The sequence below is a fragment of the Hyaena hyaena genome, unplaced genomic scaffold, assembly GCF_003009895.1.
Source record: "Hyaena hyaena isolate Hyena2069 unplaced genomic scaffold, ASM300989v1 scaffold_44, whole genome shotgun sequence".
Classification (NCBI taxonomy): Eukaryota; Metazoa; Chordata; class Mammalia; order Carnivora; family Hyaenidae; genus Hyaena; species Hyaena hyaena.
Genome location: NW_024080676.1, coordinates 3886515 through 3909813, shown reverse-complemented (window position 1 = coordinate 3909813; position 23299 = coordinate 3886515). Strand labels below are relative to the sequence as shown.

General features: G+C 43.5%; 1 protein-coding gene across 3 annotated transcripts in view; it reads left to right on the top strand.

The window, feature by feature from the left end:
• The window catches only part of BLNK (B cell linker), a 101940-nt gene that overhangs the window by 5379 nt on the left and 73262 nt on the right, over positions 1-23299 (top strand). For 2 of the 3 annotated variants that reach the window (XM_039230172.1, XM_039230169.1), the window contains exon 1: positions 22752-22944. In XM_039230172.1, coding sequence (XP_039086103.1) covers positions 22898-22944 — 47 coding nt within the window. In that variant the 5' untranslated portion in view covers positions 22752-22897. Of the gene's footprint in view, positions 1-1205; positions 1320-22751; positions 22945-23299 lie in introns of those variants that run through there. The other variant, XM_039230171.1, reaches the window with a different exon arrangement.

Genomic DNA, 23299 nt, shown 5'->3' with positions numbered 1-23299 from the left:
TCTGGGTCTCTTTTCCCATAAGAGCACGTGTCATTCTGTATTGTACTGCTCTAATCCCCTGTGTGTACCTCCCACCAGACTGTAAGTTCAGCGGGGGCAGGAGTCATGTAGGTTGCATTCAGGTCTGAGCCCCCAGCACCTAACACAACACCTTGTTCAGCAGGTACCAGTTACTGTAGAATAAGCTAGAAACCAAATGTAAGTTGATGTGGTTATTAGTATTATTAAGCTTCTGTGTTGTTTGGGTAACTATGATGTAAATCTTCTGCCATGACTGCCCTTCTCTACCCTAGAAGTTCCCAACTAAATGACTCTCCAAAATGAGCAACTACAATATAGTTGTTAGGGAACCAGACTACCTGAGTTCAACACCCAGATATTTATGAGCTGTGTGACTTTGGACAAGTTACCAAACCTCTCTGTCCCTCATTCCCTCATCTGTGCAATGGGGATTATAATGATTTTTATTTTACTGGTGGTTATGAGGACTAAATAAGCACTTCAAAGGGTATTGGCATGCAACAAGTCCTCAGAAGTGTCACTGTGATCACAACAGCTCAGCCTTCTTGTTCCCCTTCCCTCCGCTGTCCTTCCCTGTCCTTTTCCTGGGTCCCCACACACTTGAGAGGTATCCTCTCAGTACTTCCCACTGCCCTTTTGATTTTCCTTGACTCTTCCAAAAGTGGTGTCGGGCCCACTCAAGAACAGACTCAGGATCTCAAAGAGACCAAAGGAATGCCCTGCAATGATTCCCAACATGGGTTCCCAGGAACACTAGTCTCCTGAATGTTCTAGGCAAAACAAAAAGTTCTGTAGTGAATTAGGGGTGCCTGGGTGGCTCGGTCGGTTGAGTGCCCAACTTCGGCTCGGGTCACGATCTCACAGTTCATGAGTTTGAGCCCCGCATTGAGCTGGCTGCTGTCACGTGGTCAGGGCTCTGCTGCTGCCAGATTGTCAGCACAGAGCCTGCTTCCGATCTCTGTTCCCCTCCCTCTGTCCCTCTCCCACTTGCACTCTCCCAAAAATAAGTAAATATTAAGAAAAAGTTCCGTAGTGAATGAAGTTTAGGAAAGCCAGACAAACTGTATACAATTTGTTTAGAACATTAAGGTTTTCGAGAAGACTTGCTGTCAAGAAGCCTCTTAAATTTTGTTTAGCCCAATGTATTCCCAGTTTGCTTGTATTTTTGTTTGTTTGCTCTCCAGAACACCTGTGGCACCTTGTCGAGTACAAGTGTTGATGGCTACATTCGCACTAAGCCTGGGGGCCTGGAGTTAGGCCTGGTAACCACCTGCCACTCAGCAGGTATGTGACCTTGGGTAAGTCACTCAACCCATGAGATTAATTGTGAAATGGCAATTGTGGTGCCAACTTCATCACATTGTAAGGAAGGAACAAGAGAACATAAACATACATCTGGCCCAGAGGGGTGCTTGGCCCTGTTCTACCTTCACCTTCACCTTGCCACTCCCAGGTGCTGGAGGATACACCTGGGGCTCTGGGCTTGAGTAGTTAGTTAGTGCCAGCCGGCCTGAAGGAACACATCTAGTCATTGACTGCCACTGTTACACTCCCATGCAATGGCTGCCCTTCCTAGCTTAATGTTGATTTGTTCTTCCATTATGGGCGATACTTGGTATCCTTATGATCGTTCTTAGACACCTTTCTGAGTGGAGGGAGGAGGAGAGGGTTGCACGTTTTCCCTGGTTTGATAGAGAAGTGAGTCTCTTCCCATCAACAACATTATTTTTATCCGTAGGAGTCCCGTTGCTCTGTTTTTGTGCTTTAGAAGAATTCCGTTTGAGAGAGAACACTTCTGCTTCCGGTAGTTTTATTTTCTTTTCTATATCAAATATCTTGTATCATGTACTCATTTCAAGCTGTAGATCTGGGAACTCTGCCATCCCCAAATGTGCGGGCAGGGTTTTGTTTTGGTTTGGTTTTTTACCGAGCACCGGCTTCCTCTGCTGCCTAAACAGCTGTGTTTGGTTTTGGGGCAGCAAATGTTTTCTGGAGCCTAGAAGTACCTCCTTGGGAAAACCTATAAGAGTTTCCTGTTGACAAAAATCTTGGAAACTTTGTTTCTTGCCACTGAGAAGCAACCTGTAGCTTCATGCTAATAAATATAAGAAAATATAAGAAAACCCTACATTTTAGTTATGAGGGGGTTTTGCCTTTCTCTACAAAGTGAGAAAGGATGGCAAGAACAAGGAAATTGATGGAAACAGCCACTTATCTGTAACTTTATCTGTATTCAAAACTATTTATTAAACTCCAGCTGTGCACAAACTGGTGGCTGAAAACATGCATATCAGGCATGGAGGGGAGAAAGCACAGGTACTTGCCTCAATGGAGAGTTTGAAAAGAGAATTGGGATTTTCTTTTCAAAGAATTGGGAGCTGTTTGAGCAAAGTCAGAATGTGATTAAACGGTGCCTTAGGAAAATGAATCAGGCAGTCATGAATGGGATGAGTGGAAGGGAAGAAATTAGGAGACAATGGTGATAATCTAGGTGGAGGTAATCGAAGACTGAACTGGGGTAGCCAAAGGAAGCCTGAATGAAGTGAGAGCGACAGGAGCTGATGATTGTGCTAGATGGCCACTGGATGGGGCCCCAGTTATGGCCCCTGGACACCTGGTGGGAGAGTCCTCCAGCACTGCCAGTAGCCGATGATCTCCAGATCTTTATCTCCAACCCAATCCTCTCTCGAGTGCCAGGCCCATTCAGGTTCCTCTTATGGGTCTTAATCAAAATGCCTAACACAGAACCTACTTGCTCACACTCCCCAAACCGCTCCTTCATCTCTCTCCCCAGACTCTTAAAATTCTCTCCTTGTCAACCTTGATGGTGTTTGTGAGATAACTAGTAACCTCTCTGTCCCCTCTAGATGACACACCACAAATAAGCCCTGGGGTCAGACAGGCGGCCGGGAGAATGTGAATGTTAGACACTGGAAGGCAAAGTTCCAGAACATTTAGCCTTTGTTTTTTGTCAGCGGGCGCTAGCGGCCTCCACCATGCCACGTGGTCTGTCACTAGATGAGCTTCATTTCTAGTAAATAGGAAAATTTAGCTTGATTCTTTAGCTCCTACCTTCAGGACATCAAGAAGTTTATGATATGAGCACAGTATGCTGGATAGAATATGCTGTGATAGAATAGCCATCACGGCCATCTGTGAGGGTGTCAGGCTTTATGAAGTCCTCAACAGCTATTCTCATGCACTCTTTGGAGCACCTGGAGGGTATTCAACCTGCACCTCTTACGATCCCTGCTGGCAGAATTAGAAGGAGAGAGGGGAGAGGAGGGGCAAGAATGATGCTCACAGAGGAGGGGGCTCACTGCACCAGGGTGAAGGGGGAGGGAGGGAGAGGGAGGAGTGGGCCAGGTCTCTGAGAATGCCCAGCGCGTGAGCTGACACTGGGTTGGCACTGGGAAGAGCTTCTGAGTGGGACAGTAGCAGGATCAAGTCAGCCCGGTGGGGAAGGGTAGAGTGGTCAGAGAGGGGCACCTCGCACATGTGCAGATCCAAAGCCATGACTCCAGCTGGGAGACCATTGTGATCAGCGGGGGGAGAAGCTGACAAAAGTTTAAACTGGAGCCATCCATTCATTCATTCACTCACCAATATTTATCATGTGGCTAGGATGTTCCAAGCACTCTTACACTCAATAAGAAAACAGAGTGTGGGGCACCTGGGTGGCTCAGTCAGTTGAATGTTCGACTTTGACTCAGGTCATGATCTCACAATTTGTGATTTCAAGCCCCATGTTGAACTCGCTACTGTCAATGCAGAACCTGTTTCCAATCCTTCGTTCTCCTCTCTCTCTCTGCCCTTCCCCCACTTCCACGTGCTCTCTCTCAAAAACAAATACACATTTAAGAAAACAGAGTGAATAAAACAGACTATCCCTGCTCTCATGGAATTTACACTCTATTAAAGGGAAACAGACAATACGTACAATTAATAATGAACTAGAGTAGACCAGATGATGGTAAGTGCTATGGAAAGAAAGTGAATGGATGGGGTGGGGGTGACAATTTTACTGGAGATGATCAGAAGTCCTCACTGAGGAGGTGACATTTGGTCAAAGGCCTGAAAGAAGCTACTGGCCGTGGGGATGGAGACTGGCAGTAAGCGGGACAAGGCAAAGAGGCAAATCGTGAAGAAACAATGTTGAAAAGAATCTCACAGTTATTTAGACAGTGAATCGGAGAACAATAGGATCACAACCAAAACTGTAAAACTGCAGAATTAAACCAAATTTGAAATGTGTTTGGCCTTTATGGTTTGAAAAGAGTCAGTTGAATTGTTCAGTTATTTTTTTATGTTTATTTTACCTTTTTGTTTTGTTTTTTGAGAGAGAGAGAGACAGCTAGTGTGGGAGGGACAGAGGATCCAAAGCGGGCTTTGAGCGGGCAGAGAGCCCAATGTGGGGCACGGACTCACGAGCCATGAGATCATGACCTGAGCTGAAGTCAGAGATTCAACCAACTGAGCCGCCCAGGTGCCCCGCAGTTATTCTTTTTATTTTTGGGGGGGCATTTCTATGCTGTTGTAGTGTTTGTAACTCTAGGGGTTTGAGATGGTCTGAGGTTAGAGGGGTAGGAACAGCAGAGGCTGATGACAGCAACATGCTTCTTGTTCCCTGATGCTCCTTGTCCCTTAGGAATGGACTGTTGCCCCCTCCTGCTACCAGCAGTACCGGAGCAGATGTCCCCCCTGCTGTGGCTGCCTGCTGTGCTGCCTACAGCCCCCTAATTTCAGAGGCACACATTTCCTCTGTTGCAGGGAGTGCTGTGACCTGATGGCTCACTGCCAAAGGGAGCCACCTGGCCTGCGGGCGGGACCCTCCCTGGAGACAGCCGCTTGGGGGGGTGGTCATGAAAGCCGGACCATCTTGTTTCAAGGGGTGACAACTCTGAAGCACCCCCAGCTCCAGCACATCTTGTGGGATTGGCTAAGGCCTGTGTTGTGTCTGCAATGGGGAACAACTAGTCTCTTGACGTGTTCATTTCCTTCATCCCCAACATATGTGGACCCCACGGGCATCCCCGATCAGCTTCCTGCATGCATTTCAGGATCAGCTTCCCAGGAACTCGGCCTAAGAACACACCTTAGACACTTAAGTATTTTGACTGTCTTCTAACTACCTACCTACCTACCTAGGTCATAACCTTCTTGATGATCAAAGAGATCATCCTTGACCTCTTTGTATACCCTTGGGGCATAGAACTCATCCTTGAACACAGGTGATTGTCCTTAATTACAGACTTATGAAGCTTTCTGCTTCCATCCAGAGAGGCCAGTGGGAATCTAGAGGATAAGACACAGAAGAGAACAGCTCAGGCCCACAAGTGTTTGTGCCAAACCATTTCTCTAAGGCTGGTTTTGCTGGGGATGCGGCCACAACCCTTTTATTCCCTGCCAGGAAGTGAAAGTCTTTTATCACCACCTGGGAGGAAAAAGGGGTTCAACCGCTCAGCTCTATAGAAACAACCTCACATTGGTGAATGTGGTATGAAACTCAGTTCTGAGGTGGATGCAACAACTCGGAGAAATTTATATGGAATGTGTGCTTCTCAAAGAGAATAATTTAAGGGGAGGGGAGCAGGCCCTCACTTTTGACATAGTAATCTTTTTTCATAAGGGTTTGTGAGCAATTTTTACTTTCTAAAAATAACAAAAGTTCATATTCAGTGTTTTAAAATTACAGAGACAATCATTTAGTTTCTCCTCATGTGCTAAATGGTGTGATTATATTTCACCAAGATATTTTAACTTGTACAAACTTTATGCTGTTATGGTGGTTCATTTCAAAAGTTTTCTGAGGTGGTGGGTCACTTAGTCTCAGAGGAAATAAACCTATGTCTGAGCTCTATCAGAAAAGGCAGAAGAGGCTCCAGCATAAAGAATTACAGCTGGAGTTTGCTTCAGAAAGCTTGGGGGAGAAAACACGAGGAGAGAAGAGGGAGAATTCCAGAAAAACCCAAGAAGAGCCCAACAGCTCTGGAAGGAAGCTTCACTAAATTCTAGAGGTTAGAGTCTCCTGGGACACAGTGGATGCTTTCGTCAGTTGGGCTGCTTATAATAAAAATACCATAGACTGGGCAGCTTAAAAAACAGAAATTAATTTCTCACAGTTCGGAAGCTAGAAAGCCCAAGATCAAGGTGCTGGCCAGTATAGTTCCTGGTAGAAACCCCCTTCTTGTTTTGCAGCTGGCTGCCTTCTCACTATGTCTCCATGTGGCAGAGAGATCCTGTGTCTCTGTTGTCTCTCTTACAGGGGTACAAATCCCATTCGTGAGGGCTCCATCTTCATGTCTAATGGCCTCCCAAATACCTCACCTCCAAATACCACCACATTGGTGTTTAGGGCTTCAGCATGTGAGTTTTGGGGAGACACAATAATGGGTAAAAAACAAAAGCAAAACCAAGAAATACTGTTTACTTGTTACATGGAAACATTGCTATGTAAATATTTGTTCTCTACTGAGAACTTTAGTTCACATCCCTGCCGACATAGCACAACTACCTGAGTTTGAAATCAGGGACCCGCCTCTGTCCCAGGCAAGCAGAGGCTGATGCAACTACTGGTTTAAGATTTCACTGTGGATGGTCACTGTGGACGGCTGCCATCACTAACTCCAGTTTGTCTTCCTTCATATAAAGTTCAAAAGATATGGAACCATAGATTCCTTTCTTACTCCCTTTTGATATTTGGATTTGTTAAATGAAACCACTACTTTTAACTTGTGTAATGTTTTCCCTCAACATGCTGGATAACTCAAACTCTCTCTGGCCAGCACTTACCAGGTGGCATCAAGCAGGTCTTTGGGAGAAGGCACTGTCACCTTTTGAGTAATAGCTCCACTTTGTCACCACCATGCGAGACAGTGCTCCCCAGTGCCGCAAAGGCACATGACCGCATGCTTTTCTCCTATATCCAGGAGCCACCTTGGAAGTAGTACATTTCCTGGAGTTACCTGAGCAAAAAGTGGGTTAACTAATCGGAAAATTTCAGTTGGGCTCAAATGGCTAGACGGGACTAAATAGTTCTTGTCCCACCTTGCAACAAGAAGAAAGAAAATCAGGTCTTCTATAGACAAAGTTACAAAGCTCACATTTTCTCTGTAAACATAAGGTAAGTGATGCTGCACCCTGATACATGAACTTATGCCTATGTACGTACACACATCCACACAGTAGGGCAAGGAAAGGCAAGGCAGTGTAAATAAGAAACTAAAAGTACAGACCAGCAGTGGGCAGCCCCTGGCATGGATGTGAGATTCCTCAGAAAAGGAATACCAGCTTCTTGGGGGCGAATCCTGACACACACGTATGTGAAATGCTGCAAAGTAAAACCCATCAGTGGTGTGGTTAACAAGCCAATTTCCCTGGGAACCACTGTAGTTCAGTGAACTGGCCGGACAGGGGAGCTTCATTTCCAATGATGGTTGCCCCATACGTGGAAGTCCTAGTTGTCACCATTTGGTGTCAGTATTTTCTATCTTAAAAGGTCTCTTAGTAAAAATTTAAGCAAAGTTCCTGTTGAAGCATTTGGTCGTGAATAAATTACTTAATGGAAAAAATGGAATATGGAAATGGAAATGGAATATGGAAATATTCTTCCTGTGGTTTTTCAACCTTGGCAGCACAGGAGAGGAATGGTGGTGCTGGGGGGGTGCAGGGAGATGGCAGGGGGTGTGGGGGGGGTAGGAATCACAGATGCTCAGCCCCACCACCGCCCTCTGAGATGCAGCGTCCTTTTGCCTGGGATGCATACTGGTCCCTGATATTTAAAAAACTCAGGTAGTTGTACTGTGTAGCTGGGGATATGAACCAGAGTTCTCAGTGGAGAACAAATATTTATGTATTTTTTTATTTGTTAATGTTTATTTTGAGAGAGAGAGAGAGCAGGGGAGGGGCAGAGACAGAGGGAGATACAGAGTCTGAAACAGGCTCCAGGCTCTGAGCTGTCAGCACAGAACCCCATGCGGGGCTCTAACTCGTAAGCTATGAGACCATGACCTGAGCCGAAGTCAGATGTTAACTGAATGAGCCACCCAGGAGCCCAGAAAACAAACATTTATGTAGCAATGTTTGCATGTACCAAACAAATAGTGTTTTTGGTTTTGCTTTTGTTTTTTGCCCATTGGTATGGACTGAATATTTGTATTTTCCTGAAATTCACCCCTTCATTTCCTGCTTTGTAATTTTTTTCCCCTCTGTGCACAGAAAGGGCAGCATCTTCTTTATTTGCAAAGGCCAGATAGGATTAGACCATTCATTCATTGGATCAATAGATTTTTTTTAAGGATCAACATTGCGTAACATGGGTCCCTCTTTTTCCAGAGCTTAGGGATTCTCGACGGCAGCATAAAGGGACAGAGGGGGCTGCTGGAGGCAGAAGTTCTGTAAGGAAAGAGGCAGGTTCTGGCTTTGAGCCTGGCTTTGCCACTTAGTAGTTGTATGGCCTTTGGCAAGAAACTTAATGTCTCTGAGCCACAGTCTCCTTATACATAAAAGAGGCATGTTATATAATTTCTTCCAGTTTACCGTGAAAGTTAAGTGTTACTTGTACTCATGGGTATTAACTGAATGTCTGTTTAGCGTGTAGACAGGGGCTTCTCTGGCCTTGGCCCTGGCCTCCTCCAGCTCCAGGGTTGTGCAACAGCATGGGGTTTGGAGCCAAGTTTAGGTTCACTCTCCACCCCCCGGTGACAAGTACTTGGCTGAAACCCTCCAAATGTGTATTTAAATTTGTATAAATGTTGCCCAACTGCAAATTGCTCTCCATTGAGGATATGCTAATTCACGCTTAGATTATACAACAGAGAGGTGGGAATGAACCCGCTTCATCACCCTCTTAACACCCAGTACCTTATCAGATTTTGGGATCTTTGTCGATCTGACATGTGGAAAAAGCTGAAGTTTTCATTTGCATTTCCCTTTATATGAGTGAGTTTGTGCATCTTTTCCATCTCTTTAAGGGCTCTATTTCTGCCAACCATCCATTTACATCTTTTGCCTATTTTCCCACTGGGTCTGTTGTGTTTTTCTTAGTGGTTTCTTGGATTTGGTTACCTATTACAAAATTAGCCCTTTTTCTGCATATAGGTTGTAAGTACTTGCCCCAATTTGATCTCTGACTTTTGATTTGGTAAATGGTGGTGATGGTGATGTTTTTATTTTTTTATTTTTATTTTTATTTAAAAAAACCCAGATCATTATTTTATTTTATTTTATTTTATTTTATTCTATTTACAAATAGTTTATTGTCAAGTTGGTTTCCATACAACACCCAGTGCTCATCCCCACAAGTGCCCCCCTCCATGCCCATCTCCCCCCTCCCCCCCAACATCCATCAGTCCTCAGTTTGTTCTCAGCATTCAAGAGTCTCTCGTGGTTTGCCTCTCTCCCTCTCCCCAACTATTTCCCCCCTTCTTCTCCCCCACGGTCCTCTGTTAAGTTGATGGTGGTGTTTTTAAACATACGTGTGTGTGTGTGTGTTTATGTAGCCAATAGATTGATCATCTCTTTTATGACTTCCATGCTTTGTGTCAGACTTATAAAACCCCTTCCCATTCTGAGACTCTGAAATGAGAACAAAATCTGTGTCCTCCTTTAGTTTTCTTTAATGATTTTGTTTTCATGGTTACATCTTGAATCTGCTTGGAATTTATTTTTGTGTACAAAATGAGGTACTGGATCCAAGTTTCTTTCCCCACAAGTAGCTTCCCAGTTGTCCTAGATTCTTTTATTAAATAATCCATATTTTCTCCACTGATTTCAAACCTACTTAAGTTTTGAAAGAAGGTCAGAGACTTCTAAATTTGGCAGCAGGAGGATATCCAAGCTGCAAAACTTCAGACGAGGCTTGTAGCTCTTTCTGAGTTGTGCCTCTCGTCATTTGGAAAAAGAGGAAATACAGGTGCATTGTTCTGAAAGTGTAGTTCAACAACAAACTGTGTGGGAGAGTGGAAAGAACATGGCTCCCAGGTCAGAAAACCTGACTTGACTTCTTCTGTTGAGTAATTGTGGGCCAGTCACTTAACTGCTCTGTGTCTCAGTTTTCTCCTCTGTAAAATGGACCTAATAATAGCATCTATGTCATACTGTATTGTGAAGTTCAAGTGCATGAATATATGTGAAAGAGCTTTATAAACTATAAAGGTCTGTGGGCACATTTTTGAAGTTTTGCAAGTTGGTACAGCACTACTGGTTAACTTAGGCAACACAATTCTATATTTTTAAATTTCTTAACTTTCTGGAAATCCTTCCAACTTTGGAGATTAGCTTCTTTCTCCTTGCTGGTGAGTATTCTGAATTTTGCTGATTTTTTGCTTATGTGTCTGTGTTCAGACAGCATCTTACTGGAGGAAGGAAGAGAAGACTAGGAAGTTAGATCATCCATTGGGTTTTGAGGGAGAAGGAGGTGAATCAGCAAGTGCGGAGCGGAGAGGGATTTGGTGGAGGGAGGAGAAACCAGAGGGAGAGTGAATGAGCTTATTTACAATCTTATAAATATAATTATTCCTTAGAAAATGTTAAAATTTGCTGTTTTTTAATTTGCAGCAAAAAGTTTTGTGGATGGTACAGAATAAAGGCTGAATGTTAGGCAGTGCAATGCTTGGTCACAGTCCCTTGTCTTCTTAATGACCCCAGCTTCCTCATCTCTGAAGCAGCAACAATCATAAATGCAGTCCCTATGCTCACATAAGACTAAATTGGGGACTGGAGTAGGTAACCGAGGAGAAAGCATAAATCTCATGATGGTGACTGGTGTGCCCCCAGAGAATGCAGTCTGCCTCCTCTGCACGCAATCCTGCTGGAGACAGGTGTACCTGGAGTCCCAGCAATCAACCTTCCCTGTCCCTGTCCCCACTTTGAAGCCAGCAGAAATCTGTCCAGAGAAAGATGCCACTGTTATCCTGCCAAGTTGGCAAGAAAGGACATGGGACTATGACTTCATTGTCACAAGGGGAAGAGAGACTGCCCAGGAGGTCAAGGGGTGGGGACTTACTGGGGGTTTCGGGGGGATTGTCCATGAGACCAGCAGCAGAAGGACCAGGAGAGAATGAAACTACCATTTGGGCTGCAGGTGCGGGGCACTTCGTGGAGAGCAATGTGGCTGTGATTTGATTTGTTAGAACCTGAGAAACCTGTTCTACAGACTTCTCTCAGCTGTAAACCCGGCTTGACCTGCTCTGATGATCACTTCCTGGAGACCAAGGCGGCTCCCAGTCTCCAGCTCTCCCACATACAAACGCTTGTTACAAACGCTTCCAGCCCCAGGAGAAACATGACTTCAAAATTCCTTCCATGTTTAGCACACTTTAAATGTATTTTGTTAAGTTCTAAAACTTTGAAAACAGGCCCCCAACACACCCCCTTCATCAGTTGGCCCAGGTGCTGTAAGGAATTACAATGTTTTCTCTGTGTCAGTCCTTGGAAATGAGTGAATGAAGTATACTGGAAACCACCACAGGAGGGTTGCACTTTTTTGTGAGGTCACATTATTAAATTTTCACCTTAAGTTTTCTGGTTAATTCTACACCGGCCTATAGAGTGTGTCTGTGTATGTGCTCTCATTAATAAAAACCCTCTAGTAGGGCAAGGTCCATGGGCACACACGTGGCTGGTGCAGTCACCAAGGGCTCCACCCTCAGAAGAGCCCTATCCTGTTCAATGTTCCACCACCACTGTCTTGAAATTCTTTTTTCTTTTTTAATGTTTATTTTTTTTTGAGAGAGGCAGAGCATGAGCAGGGGAGGGGCAGAGAGAGAGGGAGACACAGAATCTGAAGCAGGCTCCAGGCTCCGAGCTGTCAGCACAGAGCCCGACGTGGGGCATTGATTCATGAACCTTGAGATCATGATCTGAGCCAAAGTCAGACGCTTAACTGATGCAACCACCTAAGTGCTGCAGTATGTTGAAAATATGAATAAGTTTTGAACAAGGAGCCTCATGTTTTCATTTTGCACTGGATCCCACAAAATATATAGCTAATCCTGCTCACTTGGAGATATTGGACTTTGTTCAAAATAGCAAGGAAGTTTTTGTTGTTTTTTTTTAATGTTTAGTTTGGTAGTTATCAGTATTTTATTGTTTTTTTTAATGTCTGCCTTTCAGATATATAGATATATAGAAGATTACATGTCAATGTTTATAGGGAAAAATACTTCCTCATGCCAATGAGATATGAATCTCAAATAAGCAGAAATAAATAAAGTTTTGAAAGGGAAAAAGAGCTATAGCTTAATTAATTCCTTTGATTCAGGAGCATTAATTCTCACCACGTCATCCCCTCTACTTAGAGGAAGTGAGAGAGAAATAAAGAGGCTGAACAGAAAAGGTCAAAGGTATAGCAAAGACAGCGGAAACAAGGGTGGGAGAGTGAAGTGAATCAAGTATTGAGCCCAAGAGTCTTCTTGCGATGCAAAAAAGCAATTTGCATGGTCACCCCTTCTGATGTGTGCATTATCTGATGATATTGACTTCTCAGGGACACAGACTGTGTGCTGTCTTCACTGTGTGGCTTAGAAATTTTGGCGTGTCTGGATTTGCTTTGCAGCAGATGAGCAACTTCGTCTTGGCGATCTCTGAACCCAAAGTAAAACAGCTGTTCGGTGGCTTTGACACTTATCTATGTGCTTGGAGGTGCCCTTCTGTTTGGCCTGAACCTGTAATCATAAAGTTAAAAAATAAATTGACCTCTTTTCTTATACTCTGCAAATACATACGTTCCTCCCTCAACTCTCAGCATTGCTATATTATTTTTTTGGTCCTAGCCATTTCTTTCACCAAGTTTCCTCTTAAATGGGTATGTGTTCACCCAAGAAATGATTCTGTTGCTTTAAGAGAGAAAAAAATGTCACACTTGGTTGGTCTGAAAATGTAACACCTGGAGCCCATATTTAGAAATGTTAAGACATACACACACACATACACACACACACATACACACTCACCAGCCTTTAGCACTGAAGTGTGCAAAACATCACAGGAAGCTCTCGTTGAGTTCAGTCATTTATTTGTAAGTTGGTTATTTGGAACTTGAAAGCATTTTTTTCCCATAGAAGCAAAGCTATAAATGGGGCTTTGGTCCCCAGGCTCGAAAGACTGTTGCAGAAATGTCTACTGTTGCGATGAAAACAGAAAACGATTTTGTGGCAATACAGAAATTGAGCCGGAGAGAAAAGCTAAACTTGTTTCCTTTGAGTGCTTACACTTGAAGAGGAGTGGCCTTCCTCTAAGGAGGTGTTAGGGCAGCTGGAGGTTTCCGAGGTGGCTGTGGGGCATTCTGATGGCCCAGATCCTGTGTATATTCACTTAAAGCCTGGGTGTTCTTCACTCCCCATGCAAAGGTGTACCACACAGTGATCTGGCATGACTCCTATGTTTGAGTTCTATTTGGGGCTCAGAATAGAAAGGAAAGCAAGAGAGGAGGGGAAATCTTCTTCAGGTCTCTGGAGTTTTGGAAAAAGAAGGCAAATGAAACTGGGTGGTCTTGTGGCGCCATAGCTCACGTTGTTCCCTTGGGAGAGAAAGTCCCTGTGTGCTCCTCTCCCTACAAGCTTCCTATGTGTATGGAAAGCTCCAGCTCACAGGTCCTCTTCTCTAGGGAGTTGCCCCTGTTTTCCTAACTCCCCATTAGTGCAGCTTACCCTTCTCTCTGTCCCTGTGTCTGTCACTCTGTCTCTCTGTGAAACCACACTTCACATCGTTTGTAATTATTTGTCTGTATGTCTCACCCATTGATTAGGAACACTTCAAAGAAAAAATAATTTAAATTTCTTTAAGAAAATCTCAGGAACATACACAACAATGTATGTTTCATTCATATATGTTGGAAGCAAGCTGTGAACAGTAAAAAATGGGACTAGGGAAAGATAGTGGGGACATCATGCCACCAAAGGGGAAGATTGAAGACTGTGGGGAAGAAGTCTCAGGTCAGAACCTACCCATCTCTCCCCACTTACCCGGAGTTTCACTAGTCCAGAACCACTTGCCTCTTGTCCAAGATGAATAGAAGAAGGAGGCCTTGAGGTGGGACACAGATACTAAGAGTAAGCTACTGCTTTACAAGCTATGGTGGCTATATTTTGAGGGTTCTCTGGTAGCCCTTCTCCCTTCTTCCAATGACATCTCCTGACTTTCATGTGGGGATCAGGGGTGGGTCTTTGAGCCAACTCCAAGATAGAGGACAGGGTGGCACTTTCCCCTGGCCTTGGTGTTGGCTCCAAGGATGGAGATGTGACCAAAATATCCAATCAGGATGGATCTCACATTTCTGAGGATGTTGTGCCACCCTGTTGTACTTGAACCTGAGGTTGGGGCAGCCAGAGTGTTGGTGTGTGGGTGACTGTTTAATAATTAGCTTCCAAACAAAAGCTCAACCAGCCTTGGTTTGTAGTGTTTGCCAACTCTTGTGGTGTAAATACTTCCACCATGGCTGATTTCAAGCTCCAACATAGTGTCACTGAACATGGACCTGGGAATGGATGTACAGTAGCAGAAAGAAAGAAAGAAAGAAAGGAAGGAAGGAAGGAAGGAAGGAAGGAAGGAAGGAAGGAAGAAACCATAAATGTGAATAAACTCAAGAGCACAGATATTAGCAAAATGTAGTAAAATAACCAGGAAGAGATGAATTTTGAATATCTATTATCTTGGTTTTATATATAACTTATTTAATTATAGGCTTATATAATTTGTTTTTCAAATAATGGCTGTACTAACAATAGGTTCACAACATTTCTGAAAATTTAATGGTCTTCCAAGAGCTGGTACAAGCTAGATCCCGCAACCCACTGAGCTAGAGTCACCAGCCACCTTGGGAGAAGGAATTAGGCAAGAGGGTCAGAGAGTGTGACTACTAGTCCTAACCACAGTATTTGGGTCCTGAACTCTGTAGCTTGCTTAGACTAGGACAGTGGGTAAATCAACAATTTCCTTTCTGACTTAATCCAGCCTGAGTTGGGTTTCTGTTACTTGTAATTGAAATAGTCCTAAGTGAGACACAAATATTTTTTCATATTTGTGTACTTAACATTTATAATTCAAGTAAGACTGACTTACAGTATGTAGTGGATTGAATGGTAGCCTTCTAAAAGGTAGGTATGTCTATACCCTAACCCTTGGAACCTGTGAACCTTTTCCCAAAAAGGTCTTTGCAGTTGAAATTAAATTAAAGATCTTGACATGAGATCATCTCGGGTTAACTGGATGGGCCCCCAAACCAATGACAAGTGTTTTTATAAGGGACACACAGAGGAGAGACCCAGCAAGAAGAAAGAATGCCACATGAAGGCAGAGATTTGTGTTATGCAACCACAAACCAGAGAATGCCTGGAGCCATGAGGAGCTGGAAGAAGCAAATAAAGACACACCCCTAGAGACTCCAGAGGAAACATGGCCCTGCTCACACCTTGCTTTTGACCTTTGGCCTCCAGAACGAGAGAGAATAAATTTTTGTTGCTTTAAGCCACCAAATGTGTGACCACTTGTTATGGCAGCTCTAGGGAACTAATACAAGGAAACAATATTTTACCTGTTCAACAAACATCTTTTCCATCTTTACCCTAATTCTAAGTTGAACAAAAGATCCATTGGAGAATTTAGGAACATTTTTGAAGTGAACGTGATGATCACCAGAGATAGTCATTCTTTATATGCCAGTCTGTTATCTTGTATGTGTGTAATTATAAAACCCGAATCATGCTCTATGGACAGTTTCAGGTCATATTTTTTATCTTTTGCCAATGTATTATGAAGATTTTCTCCTATCATTGTAACTTTCTTGAAAATACTGCTTTTAGTGACCGCAGAGCATCCTGTTTTACGGAAATAACATAATTTATGATGTGACTACATTATTGTTAGATGATTATATGATTTCTAGTCCTGAACTATTATAAATAAGTCTCCACTTGGGAAAATGTTCTGAAATTTTATTTTATTCTGTTGAGCATGTTAACATTTTACGAATCCTGATGCACATGACCAAATTGTCTTCTGGGAGGCTTCTTTCCATTTGGAGCCCTGTCAGTCACAAGAGTACCCATTTAACAATGCCTTTGACAAACTTGAAGCTAATCACTTCTTCTTTTTTTAATGTTTATTTATTTTTGAGAGACAGAGACAGAGCATGAGCAGGGGACGGGCAGAGAAAGAGAGAGACACAGAATCTGAAGCAGGCTCCAGGCTGTCAGCACAGAACCCCTTGCTGGGCTCTAACCCACGAACTGTGAGATCATAACCAGAGCCAAAGTTGGACGTTCAACCGACTGAGCCACTCAGGCACCCCAAAACTGATCACTTCTTTTTTTTTTTTAATTTTTAATGTTTTATTTATTCCTGAGAGAGAGAGAGAGAGAGAGAGAGAGAGACAGCATGAGTAGTGGAGAGTCAGAGAGAGAGGGAGACACAGAATCTGAAACAGGCTCCAGGCTCTGAGCTGGCTGTCAGCACAGAGCCTGACGCAGGGCTTGAACCCACGAACTGGGAGATAAGTCGGGCGCTTAACCAACTGAGCCACCCAGGCACCCCCCGAAGCTGATCACTTCTTAAAAACTGAACCAATCTGAAAGGTTTAAATAAAAACGGTACTTATACTTACTTTAATTTGTTTCCTTGCTTTAGTGAGATGGCGAGCTTCCTCATCAGCCATTTGCACCCCTTCCTTTATGAGTTAACTTTTTGTGCTCTCTGCTCACTTTTCTATTGGGGGATTAGCCATTTACTTATTGATTGGAAAGATCTCTTTAGATGGTGCTGTTATAGAACATTTATGAAGATTTCTTTACAGAACGTGGCTTTCTATAAATATTTGTTACATTTCACACGAGGGTCCTTTGACTTACAAAAGAGCCAAATGTTGAAAACACGAGACAGGAAGTCACGCTCTGGAAGGGTGATAGTGATCTATTGCACTTTCTCATTATGGCTCTCAGGCTGGCACATGCATGCTTGGATGTTTCCAGGCAGCCAATCCTTAGTATTCCATTTCTTAAAAGGGAATTTGAATTCTTCCATTCAGGTAACCTGAGGTTGGAGTTTTAAGCCATTTCGCTCTGCAGACAAAATTATTAGGTTAAATAAATAGAATAAATAGAAAAGCATGTACATTTTTCCGTAAGCAATCTGATTCCTTGCTCTGATTCAACATCTCTTGACCACAGACATTGTTGACTTTGCAAAACAGAACACCGTACACTGGTTGGAAGTAAGGAAATCTTAGTTCTTTCTGCTATTGCTTTTTTTCTGGTTTGGGGTCTTTCTCTAAAATAGACTTTTGAAAGTCATTTCACCCTCTGGGCCTTGATTTCCTCATTGTAGGGTTGCTAGATAAAATATAGGACATGATGCAATATTTGGGACATGCTTTTACTAAAAGTGTATCTGTTAGTTACCTAAAATGTGTCTGGGCATTCTATAGTTTTACTTGCTAAATCTGGTAACTCACTGTGTAATGCCTATTCCAGACCTGACAAATTATGGTTCAATGTTAGGCTGCGAAATGTTATCCAATTTCAAGGCACTTTGCAGTCTGGGTAATCTGGGTCCTACCCTTCAGTGGGATACTGTTGTCCAGGGGAACCATTCCAGGGATAGCAGTAAAGGAAATGTTGGTGAGACATGGGGAAGCCAGGGATCTATTTAGAGATAGATAAGACTTGAAACTGGGATCAGAGAAATAATATGGAAGAGGCTGTAGAACTGGCAACTGCTGATTTTTTTTGCTCTCTCCATTAATTTGCCTTTTCCAGAATGTTATATGGTTACAATCATACAGGGTGTAGCCTTTTCAGATTGGCTTCTTTCACTTGGTAATCTAAGGTGTATTTAAAGTCCTTCCATGTCTTTTCATAGCTTAGTATCATTTCAAAATTCATAATACATGTTTTATTACTAAAAGTAAAAGCAGTGACTGGAATTTGAAATTTCTTTGCCGTTATTTCCATAGAATATATTTTATTGAGGATGTACAGAGGACTGTGTTCAGAAGTCAAGGTAATCCTCTTCTCTGTGATATATTACCTTTCATTCATTTCCATTTATTTTCATATATAAGGTTTGCCTTTTTTTTTTTTAAATTGCCTTAATTTTGTTTTTAAGAAATGTCAAGCCTAGTTTAAAAGTCAAAAACAGAAAACTGTAATCAATCAGAGCATCTGCTGCCAAGGACTTCTGGCCTCCACGACCTCAACTCCTAGAGACTGTGAGCCTTATCTTGGCTCTCTACACTCCCATTCCTTGGACAGAGCACTCTGCACCCCTTGCCCTTGCCTGTTGTCTAGCTTCTTCATGGTCCTGACTGATGGGAACAACCTGGCCTCCTAATTGCCTCAGACTCCACGTATCTGCTTCCCACCCTGCTCCTGGCTGGTGGTTGGGCTGTGTGACTGATGTAGAGAAAAGAGTTTGAAAACTCCCAAAGGGATGCTCACCTGCCCAGAAGTAGTGAAGAATAAGATGGATCCTAAGGTGAGACTCAGCCACAGTCTTGCCATACTTGGTTCTTGAAGAAAGGGAAAGCCTCTGAAGTCCTTAAGAAAAGTCATCAGCTGGGAACGTGGGCTGGGATGAGAATGAGGGTGGATCTGGCTACCAAGAAGTAGGAGGAGGCTGAGTGGTTACCCAACTGAGGGCCCAGGCTGGCATGAGAGCAGGGTGACAGTGCACATGCTACAAAAGAGAACCTGGTCAGCAGATTGGCTCTGAGAGCTGGAGGCAAGGGAGGAGGTGACAGCACATTGGTCAAGAGTTGTCCATCCTGACAATAGGCTACTGTAATGTTCCTTCTAACCAGAGACTTGGACTGATACAAGGGTAAAGGCTGTTATCATCCAGGCTATTCTCCCAGTAATATAGATGTTGCATTCTAGGCCGATCTGACATACAGAATATTGACTTTACTGAATAGGTAAAATAGGGAGCAGATTGGTCTCACCGAAAGTGAGTGAGCCTTGGGCTGAAAAGAGCCTTTGCCCATTCGCTCAAGTCACAGATGTGTTGTCTTCTTCCTTCCTGTCCCTGCTTCCCGCAAAGGAGAACAGACTGTCAGCATCTGCCACACTTCCTTTTCTCTCTGCCTTTTCTGGCCCCTTTTGCTATTTTCCTCCACTTGCTTTCTGTGTGCCAGCCTTCCTCCCTTAGCTTCCTCCCAAATTTTCTTCCATCTGGGCCCTTAACTAACAATGGCAAGTTAATTAGGCATAAGCCTGACCAACAGCTACTTTGGCCTGCAGTGTCAGAAAGCTGCCAGGGCCACTATTCCTACAAGACACCCACCCAACTTCAGCCCAAGAGAAAGGACCAGCACAAGAGGGGGAAAAAGACTGAATAGTTTGGGTGTTAAGGGGCCTGGCTTAGGGGGCAGGAAGACCAGATGGCCCTAGGTAGTTATGTCACCTTTCTGAGGCTCAGACTTCACATCATAAATGGGGATGATAAATAGTAGCCCCCTCATAGTTGCTGTGAGGCGACCATCATGGGGGTAGGTTATGGCTAGAACCACAGAACCATAGGGCATAGTGCCAACAGCACCCCTTGCCTACTTTGGCAGTGTGTCTAAACCAACCCTGGCAAGGGAAAAGCCATCAGCAGGTGGGGGGCAGAGCAGAGGGGCTTACCTTTAAGTTCCAGTGAAGACTTGGATGACTTCCAAAGCTCTGTAAACCGCCACAACCACCTAGTCTGTCCTTGGGAAGCAATCTAGTAAAGACCACCAGAAGCTTCTCTTCTGGAAACCATAAGGGTATTGCCACTGGTGTAATCTAATTTCTGTGCGCGTGGGCCAGTGTTCAGATACCAAGTCAGAAGGAGCCTGAGCTCTCCTTGGATCCTCTTTCTGTCCTCTGAAGACAAGTTGAGGTCAGAGAGACTAAGTGATTCACCCAAGGTCAAGGATAAATTGGTGCCTCTATGTCAGAGCAGGCCCTGTGAATCACACATCTCATCTCACAGATGGCAAAGCCCTGTGATTCTCAGGTTAGAGTATGGAAATAGACTTGGGTTTGAGTCCCAGCTCTTCCATGAGTGAATGGTGGAACTTTGAGCCAGGTACTTAGCCACTCTATAAATCAGTTTCTTCACAAATGAAATGAATGTTGTAATATAGAAATATGGAAAGCTTTCAGTAGCATGTTGTTGTTTTTGTCACTAGTAGATGCAAGGAAAGACCCCAGAGAAACCAAGGTTGGTTGGGTCTCATCCCCAAGTTCCAATATAATCTGTCTTTTTGTTCTCAAGCCCCAACATTTCACAAAGCTAACTGAAACTTAAGCAGGCTGTCCTGGCTTTGCCTCATAATTCTAGACCATATCTTTTATTTATTTCTGTTAAATATTTAATACCTATAGTAGGTACTTGTATACCTACCACACGACTCCAGAAGTAGGACACCACCATTGCTTTTGAACCCCTGTATGCCCCTTCACTGCAACCCCACTCCCTGGTAACCATTCACCTGAATTTTACATTTATCATTCCCTCCCTCTGTTTGACCTATAGGTATATGTCTTAAATAATATATTAGTTTTACATGTCTTTAACATTACTATACTGGAATCATGATGTGTGATCTTCTTTAACTTGCCTTTCTTGCCCAAATTATTTTGTTATTTATCCATACTTATGCAATTGACTTGACTCATTTTCATTGTTGATTAATACTCATTTGCATTAATAGGCCACAATTAATTTATTAATTCTCCTGTTGATCAGCAATGGCAATTATTTCCAATGTTTTTGAATTTTCTGTTAGAAATGGTGCTTCTGTAACAATTCTTGCACATGACCTTGGTGTACATGGTATATTCATACTATTATACCATTCTATGACTCAAATTACTTTGGTGATGCCAGAGTGTTTCCAGAGTGATTGCACTTACTTGTATTTTTATCAACAATGTATAGAGTTCCAAATTTTCTTTAAGGTAAGTTGGGATTATCCATTTTTCCTCTGCTCATCTAATGATTAATTTTCATGTCCACTGTGCTATGCAAATTGAGACTGTTTATTACGCTGTGCTGTTCTCCATGTGCTGTGGAAACCACATGTGGCCCCATTCTTTTTACAGGTCCTCAGCTAGGATGTTTGCACTGATTCCCATGTTTGCACTGATCTTCTGGGTAAGCCAGTTACAGCTACAGACCAGTCATGGCAGCCTGGAACAATATGGCTGTCACACGACACACCACATGGGGCAAAATGTCCAGTCTGGAAAAGCAGACTCTCATTTTTATTATGTCAGACTAAATACAGTAAAAAAAGAAGAAAGACGAGTGGCTGTAAAAAGAAAAAGCAGAAGTGTAACTCTTGCCCCTGCTTTTTTTCTCTGGGGAAATAAGAAGTTGCTAGTCCAGGTGCTAAACGGAGTTGTTGGTTGAGAGAAAAGTCAAGTGGCAGATGAGGTGCACTTTACAGTAATTTAGAAGAAACAGGCTGACTATCATCATCCCATTCAGTGAAGCTTGATTTTCTTAATCCTTGATGACGTTGTAACAGCCTTCACCATCCTGCACTACTAGTTTCTTTCAGTTAAGAACTATGGAGCGAGGATGGTGGGGGTCTAGAGCTCCTTCAGGATCCACTGCAAGCAAATTGAGCTCTTGTTTGGGGAAAATAAACAACTGGAAGATGCAAGTGCTTGCATTTTTCTTGTGAAAGATTGTCTGCCCCCTTGCCAGCCCTGCCAATTCAGTGGCTTGGCCAAGCAGAAGGGCCCCACCTTTAAAAGCTCTGAGGATTCTGCTCCTAATCATCTGGTCAAACTAGAAATTCAGAGGTCGTACATGAACAATCAGGATTTCTGTTTGTACAAAGAAGTAGAGAAGGGAAGAAATCCATCTGACTTCCGCCTCTGCCAGTGCCACTGCTGCCTCTCCTCTCTTCCTCCCCTCCCCTCCCTCTTCCTCCCTCCCTCCTCCATCTCCGTTCCCTTCTCCTCCTCCCCTCTTTCTTCCTCCCTTTCCTCCTCCTCCTCCTCCCCTCTTCCTCCTCCTCTTTGCCCTTCTCCTCTTCACTCCCCCCACACCACCTCCTTCAGTTCTCTCTTTTTGTCTTTTCCTCCCCTTCCTCCTCTGTCTTTAGCCAGACCTGTGGTCTGTAACAGAAGAGGTAACTTGGAACCTCTACTCTGTCCTTTCTCTGTATTCTTCAGACCCAGGAAGGACTGGTCACGTGGGTAAATGTGGTAAATGCGCACCTTCCTCACCAAGGTGAGCGGGTGTTCTTGCTGGCTACAGAGAAGTGTGTCAGGCATAAAGGGAACTGTCCCTCTCATTTTCTTCTTTCCTGAACTTAAACTGCCTTCTGCTCTCTAAATGACAGTACAGAAATGCTATTTTCATATCATGGTTCTTTAAGTGGAAAAGTTTATCCATGAATTTATGCAAATGAGCAGAAAGTCCCAAAGACCTGAGAAATGGTTATTCTGCTTTTCCTTGAGCCCAGGAAGCTACTGGGAACAGAATGACACCCGCTGAAAACAGGGACTATATGTGTTTGGGACAACTGGAAGTAGTGACCAGCCAGAAGCCCATCCTGACCTGATTACAAATCTGGTTATAAAAGAAAGCAGCTGGAAAGAAATTTGCATGTCCAATAGGTTTCACTATTAAAGTTTACACAACGTGGAGTAATCAGCCAAGCTGGCTGGCTACCCAGATCACATGATTATGTAGAAACATGAAACTTGACTATGTGCTCGAGCAAGTTTTACTTCTCCCTAGTGTAGGGTGTTTGCCAGCAACCTGCACTCTCGGAAATCAGACTCAAGTGACTGGGACCCTTGAGATCAAAGGCTTACCATGCTACTCCCTAGGAGGGCCAGGGACTGCTGACCTTACCGCTGACAGTTATTCGTGGCTCTTATAATTAACAAAAAGAATGGACAAGCTTAATAAAATAACTGTCCCTGCCAGTCAGAAGTTGAGGTAAGATTTTCCCCATCTAATACTTCTCCTTCCTCTTCTTCTTCTTCTTCTTTTTTTAATGATCTACTGCATCTGAGAAATACTGAAATCCTGGAATACTTTGCTAGTTGTAAGGCAGTGGGTGGCAATTGCTCTAGGGGAGCACCCTGAGTTTTTAGAGAAATATGTAGGAACAAGTAGGCTTATTCTAGCTGGCTTTTGCCACTGAAAGATGAAGGTAGAAAGCTCTGGAGAGACGGTAAAAAATAAAAGCCAAAGGCTTAGATTCTACCAAAGGTCAGTTTCAGAGCCTGAATACAACAAACTATTCTAAGGAAGGGTTTGTCTGCTCTGAATCCTCAACCATTTCATTGTG